General features: G+C 37.6%; 1 protein-coding gene across 1 annotated transcript in view; it reads right to left on the bottom strand.

Annotated features, from left to right (window-relative positions):
- Window positions 1–6,107: 6,107 nt before the first annotated feature.
- LOC105939956 (poly(ADP-ribose) glycohydrolase) overlaps window positions 6,108–6,941 on the bottom strand; it is a 30,866-nt gene continuing 30,032 nt past the window's right edge. The window contains exon 17 of the mRNA XM_036141860.1: window positions 6,108–6,736. Coding sequence (XP_035997753.1) covers window positions 6,570–6,736 — 167 coding nt within the window. The 3' untranslated portion in view covers window positions 6,108–6,569. The remainder of the gene's footprint in view (window positions 6,737–6,941) is intronic.

Below are 6,941 nucleotides of genomic sequence, written 5' to 3'. Positions count from 1 at the left end.
TAAAGCTTTGTATGCCTTAAACGTTAGAAGAAATAATAACAAAAACATTATACAAATCAAAGCAATATATCAATCGTTAGTTTTGGCTTGTTACCCCTGCTCAAATGGCTTAGTAGAAATGCTCAACTGATAATTAGTGTTACAAGTCTCTTCCACTGTTATTCTGTGGGTTGGAGATAGAAAAATCTGAGACTCACTAATCCAGTAAAAGGTCAGTGGGGGAAAACGTTTCAATGTAAACAAATTAATGAAATGGAAAATGAATGCATTCAAGCAGTAGCAGTAAACTGATAGAAACATTTTATTCAGTTTGCCCTTTCTTACCCTGCTCTTCACAGGGTAAGAATTATAACAGGCTGTTTGGGTAGAGAGCCTGCAATCCAACAAGCTATACCTTTAAAAAGCTGCCTTAATAAGTGTGAGAGTTGGCACTTCTTCTGTTTCCGAACTATGATTGTCCAGTGTGGCCAGAATTCTTTCCAAACAAGTCAGTTTGAAAGTTTTCTAAGTGTTGTTGCCATCTTTCAGCCAGCTGACAAGAAGAGCGCAGCAGCATGTTGGGGGATAACTGCATTACTCTGTGCTCCATACAGCCGGAGAACACTCCTCTCACTCCAATGCGTTTCTCTGGAAAGGATTTTAAACCGCAGGAACAATACTGTGGGAAATCTTTACAGTTTTGAAACCCTAACTCTTTAAAACTTAGTTATTCTTTCGTACTGATCCATGTCTAGTCCAAAAACAGGTTGGGCTTGATTTCTTGTCTTTTTATGAGTAAACTGGTCTCCTAAAGTTTTTGGGGGTTTTTTGGAAGAAAAACTAAACAAAACAATCTATCATTTGTTTCCCTGATATTATTTTCATATATGGTTTTACTTATTGTCAAGGGTATTTTTATCTGAAGTCCTGTTTTGAATTAATTTACCTTTTAAAATAATATTTCTTCCCAAAGGAAAGAATACTGCAATATTATGTTGCATATTACAACAAAGAAAAGTTATGTTGGAATATACTGATTTGTAAATAAGTAATTCTTGTGTGTCCCGTCTTGGTACTTCCTGCAAACTCTGTGGTGGGTCAGGTTGCCCGATAATGTCAGCAGAAGATTTGTTCTACAAAAAGCAGAAATTATTCCTCTGTTGCAAGCTTGACATTATTAAATCAATGGCACAACTGACCATATCTGGTTTAGACAACACATTAGAGAGTTTGCTACTAAGAGACAAGGTTGTCAAGAACATGCGCCTTTAATTTTTATCTGCACTCCTAAAAGTGGACGTTATTTTTCAATTAAATTAAATCTGTTTTCTTCATAAGCTCCTGGAATTTCCAATATTGAAAAGTCCAAGGTAGCCTTAAATGACTTGTTCGGATTTTTTAAATTAGGTTCTTTTACAAAGGTTATAAGCAGATATTACCTTAGTTGCAGTAGACATCTTTCTTGACATCTCCATTTAGTATAAATCCAGTTTATTTGGTTGCAAAGGCCAAATCTCAGCTAGTTTGAGAGGGACCCGCTATTGTCTTAAAACAGCTTCAAACTTTTAAAAAATTGTCACAGAGATTATTACTAAAAGCTGTTTCATTAAGTTTTAAACTGTCTTCAAGAAAACAATGGTTTATAAAGGAAACGAACGTATGAAGCAGAGCACTACCACTGATCTTCCTGTGTGGAAAAACGTAATATTTATTATGCGTTAACTCAGACAGGAAACGCCTTACATGTTTTGTTCTCAGTATGTTTCAAACAGGAAGATCACAGGTGTTACACCGTGACAAGTTTCATAAAAACTGTGTTTTCTCCGACTCCTATTACTTATTTTAAAATGGTAAATTTTCCATATTCTGGAGTCAAGATTCTAAAGTTTGAAGTGTTTTTTATATTTTGGGAGACTAAATTTAGCAGCGCTGCATGAAGCACACCCCACACTGTTTCAGAAGTCTAACTCTGGTGTTTCCAGCCACCAGTCTATTGACAGAACACTAAGCTGGGTCACTGAAAGCCGGTGACGGCAGCAACCAGTGATTTTGCTTCACAAGGAGCAGCTAGTGACAAGACTTGGCGTCGAGATCAATGGAGGAAACCCACCTGGAGATGGATGATGGGAGAACATTAGCCCTAATAAGCGTCTGCCACGCTGCACAGAGAGTCGAGGTCTCACCTGCTGGCTGCAATCGACTGGTAGCAGAGAGGAAGGACCCAGAGCTGTCCATCCAGACCGCCTTCTTCCTCTTCATTATTGGCTTAAAAGGGTACAAGGGATATACGGTAGCTGATGCTATTTTAGTTTCATTTCTAGATTGAATCATTCTTTAACAAATATTTCATGGTCACAGCAAAATAAAGTACTACACTCTCTTTCAGTTCAAGGACATCATGGATCAGAATGGAATAAAAATGATCTGGAGGTTCTGCTGAAGGGTTGTGTGTTGTAAAGTTGGTTCTAGTACTTAAAACCAGAACCTGGTAACGACTAGAACCTGACTGGCTTTTAAATTCACTGTCAGCAATGAATACGTTTTTGTCTTTTTCTCATGTAATTATTTTTTAACATTAATTCGATTTTTTCTTTACTGCAGATCCCTAATATAACATGAGGCCATAAATTAGCATAGTATGCACATAATTCATCTTGAGGGGCATTCATAATTTATTGTTTACTGTGTCCCCAAAGAAGATGAAGCTTCAGGAACGAGTTTGATAATTTAATGTGAATCTTTGCATTTTACCAATCCATACGTTGCATATAACCACTTATATCTAACCCCCAGTTGGTCGAGGCAGATGACCGTTAATAGTGAGCCTGGTTCTGCTGGAGGTTTTCCTTCCCGTTAATGGGGAGTTTTTCTCTCCACTGTTGCTTTATGCTTGCTCAGTATGAGGGATTGCTGCAAAGCCATGGACAATGCAGACGACTGTCCACTGTGGCTCTACGCTTCTCCAGGAGTGAATGCTGATTGTCGGGACTTTGAAGCAATCAACTGGTTCCCTTATAAAGGACATTTTTGACCAATTTGTATAATATGATTGAATTTGAAGTGCCTTAAGATGACATGTTTCATGAATTGGCGCTATATAAATAAAACTGAATTGAATTGAATTATCCATTCAAGGTCGCTGGGCGTGGCAGGGCTGGTGTCCATCTCAAGCGGTCACTGAGCGAGAAGCGGGTTGTACCCTGGAAAGGTTGCAGGTCCATCACAGGACAAACAGTCATGCACATACAAGCTCCAAGGGAACCAAATAACCTAACAGATATGTTTTTGGACTGTGGTAGGATGCTGGAGTACCTGGAGGGAACCCACGCAGACTACATCCAGAAAGACCACAGGCCAGGATTTGAACCCAGGACCAACTGCATCACTGTGCAGTCCTAATTTACCTTGTGCTATCCTTGCTTTAAGCATCTGTATTAAAACTTCAAAGATGTGCTTCAAAGCAGTAAAATTTACAATGAAAACAGAAAGCATAGGGCACATTGGGAAAGCTGCTAAGATGTAGCTTTCCACCCAACATTGACAGGTACAAGGAAGGGGAGCATTAGGGCCGGACGATAATTCAATAACTATATATATATATCGATCAATAGACATGTGTTGTCTATTGAAAAAAGGATCAATAAAAAGTTAAATAAAAGAACAGTTTTCCTTGCTTTTGTTTTCTAGCCCATCATGTGGGGTAACACTACAATAATTACATCCTCCCAACCATCAAAAACGCAGGATCGCTCCGTCACCAAGCTCCGCCCCCGTTAAAGAGTTCAGAGAGCACTTGTTCTTTTCTTTTTTTAAACTTGCAGTTTTGGTAAAAAGTTGGTTGAATAAAGGGTTGAGTTTCAGTGTTTGTCTTCTTTATCTAAAAATGTCATTAAGTAACAGCATGGCTAGGGCTGCACTTAAATATATGTTCTGAATCTTTTTGACAATTATCAATATCAATCAATATGATTTCTATTTTATTGATATGCGTTTTTTTCCTATATCGTCCAGCCCTAGGGAGCTTTAATTAGAAAAGCAGCAAAGCACCCCTAAGGTAACTCTGGAGGAGCTACAGTAATCTCTCCGGTAGGTCACTAGTATGTCTCTCATGGCAGAGGCAATACCACTGAAGAGCTGCGCTTGCAGTTGCATTTTACAGAGTATCGACTGGGAGGTACAGCTCCACTGTATACTGCAAATTTATTGTTATTTAAACATAGCATCAGCATTGCAAAGCACTGCAATTAATAATTATTTAAGTACTTTTGTTACTAAAAAGCATGCATTCATGCTCTCTATGTAACATGTAAACGTCAGTTGCTTAATGCAGCCTAAACATGTTTTAAAAAAGTGGTAGTAGGGAGTATTAATGGAAAATCATATTGTTATCTCTGCATTCCCAATATTACTGCATATCTATTATCAGAGAGGCTGGATAAAAATGCACGTCAAAATCTCTTTTTTGGCAAATAAAAAAAAAAGTTTAAGAAACAGTTTAAGACCACGTGAGAAAAAAAAAAAAACTTCAAGGGGTCATGCCTTCTTCTGCAAGGCACTCTATAAAAGCTTTCCAGCAGTAAACTACACAGGGATCCCGTTACTAACACAAAAACACTGTATGTTTGTGACTTTATGGCAGGTGCCAGCCTAAAGGTCAGAAACACGCATGACGTCAACTGTAGAGGGATCACTCCAGTAGGATGCCCCCCTGTCTGTGTCTATGGTGCATCCCCTCAGGAGATATGCCACCAAAGGCTGTTTTTTGTTTTTTTTTTTAACTCAGCACGCAACAAAGAGAGACCCCCTGCCTCAGGTCCTGATTCCATAAAAGCCGACGCCACCAAGCTTTGACGCCTACACGCTCTTTTGTAAACTTATATAAGCCCACGGGTTCATTCAGAAGAAGAAACATATCTAATTTTACAATCAACTAAAATGTTTGCTTTTTTGGTACTAAGGTTCAAACTGTTTCCACGAATGGAAAACAAAAAGAAAGTGTTTAAATGGTACAGAAAGCATAAACCGATGTTTATCAAAGTAGTGCATTAAAACCGCCCCCTCATCCTAAAGAAGCTCCTTGGTTTTACGTCGGATTGGCTGTCCTGTAATCCAGTCTTTCATTCACACCAGTTTCAGCTTCTGATCAACTAACTTGGAAGGGTGAAGCAATAGCTAAAGTAAGACAAATGTAAACAGAGAAGAAATATATTTTTGGCTTTAACAACTGTACAACGTGAGCCTATCGTTTTAATATTTTACAGCTGTCAGTGACATGTATATCTGCATAAAATGGTGAAAAAAAAAAAAAAAATAACAGTATTGAAACGGAGACTTGTTATTTAATCAAATTTTATTTCAAGTCAAAAAAAAGATTACGTCAGAAAAAAAAACTACAGGTAATTATTTTGTACCTTTAAAACAATGAATAGCAGTGAGATAATATTTTAATATTAAGGACAAATAAAGGAAAAACATCCCCTAAATTGTATTTAAAATTCATACAAATGAAATAAACTTCACACAGAGGAAGGGTGCTTTCAATCCAAACTGCTGTTCCTTCTGTTGCTCTGAGCTGGTCGGCTACAATTCTTGTTCTCGTTTGTCCTTTACCTTCATTTTCTGACAGATAACTCAATTAAACTGAATAAGTGCAGGCATAAAAACAAGCTGCATGACAAACATAGACGATGGATGGCAACCTTTGCCCCGGCATCAAGAATCCCACTGTGGGGTTCAATCTGCTGCCGTAATAAACACCGAAATGGTCATGACTAACCAGTCGGCAGAGTTTGGTTCTGAAAAGGATCCGTGTGCCCAATGTTTCTTTTCCTGATGTCAAGCATTGACACTACATGTTGGTTTACCCACGGCTAATAAACCTGCCATAATAAAGAAAACCAGAATATTTCAGTTTTACAATACAATTACTTCTATGCCAAGAAAAGGTACAAAAGTAAATTTATATTAATGTTTATCTCAGTGTTCATATGCCTATTATAGTAACTTAATTTTCCCTTAAACTTAGCTTTCCCTAGTGTGTAATTTGTTAATTTTCTTTCTTTTGTAATTTGGATTTCCCTAAAATTATTTATTCGTGCAACACATTATGATTTCACCAATATTTTCAGTTTTTATTTATTGTATATTTATATTTTTCATATGTAGACGCATCTCGTCATCTAATATTTCTATTCGCAGTTTTATATCCTATTGAATTACATATGGCCAATTGCGAAGGGCAAGTGAAAATAATAAGGAAATCACATAATCAGAAACAAATCATCAGGGAAACAAAAATACCTCATCTGATTGATAAATCTGTGTGAAAATTAAATGAAAAATTTTAAATAAAATGCAACATGACCAAGTTTTAAAATGTATAGGTATTAACCTACACCACCTTTTATAAAGCTCTTATTAATTAAACCTGTAGTTTTTATTATTTATGTTTCATAGTAATTATTTTTTTAACCATTTATTTCTGTTTTTGATTATGGCAGGTCTGGTCCTCCATAAAAAGTGAAAAAAGAGATTGTTTCTTTCTTCATTTTCCAGATTTAAAGGCAAGGTGACTCATATGCCTCATGACCTTAATGGGGCTCTGAGGGTGAATGCGGGCTGGCCGAACCGTCGGTGGACCCGTCAGAGGAGCTGACCCGTCGGTAGATGAAGGAATAGAGGCTGACGTCAGGCCGCCGACTGAGGCAGCCTTTACAAACTGAGCTGTAGTACTGCCCCAGCAGACCATACACCTGCCCTGTGATGGAGACAAAGACATCGTATTTACTCTCCTGTTAACAGGAGCAAGAAAATTTAGATGAAAACAAAAATCCGAACTCAGTAATTGAGGTTATGTACTCCTCATGGGAATGAATGAAGACTTTTGATTGTGCAGTTGAAGAAGTTGCTATGAAAACTAGTGTTGCAACGATACCAGTATCGGACGGGGCCCCGATCCAGCA

Source organism: Fundulus heteroclitus, chromosome 10 (genome assembly GCF_011125445.2).
Source record: "Fundulus heteroclitus isolate FHET01 chromosome 10, MU-UCD_Fhet_4.1, whole genome shotgun sequence".
Classification (NCBI taxonomy): Eukaryota; Metazoa; Chordata; class Actinopteri; order Cyprinodontiformes; family Fundulidae; genus Fundulus; species Fundulus heteroclitus.
The sequence above is the reverse complement of the archived record's forward strand: the minus strand, read 5'-3'. Positions and strand labels throughout refer to the sequence as shown.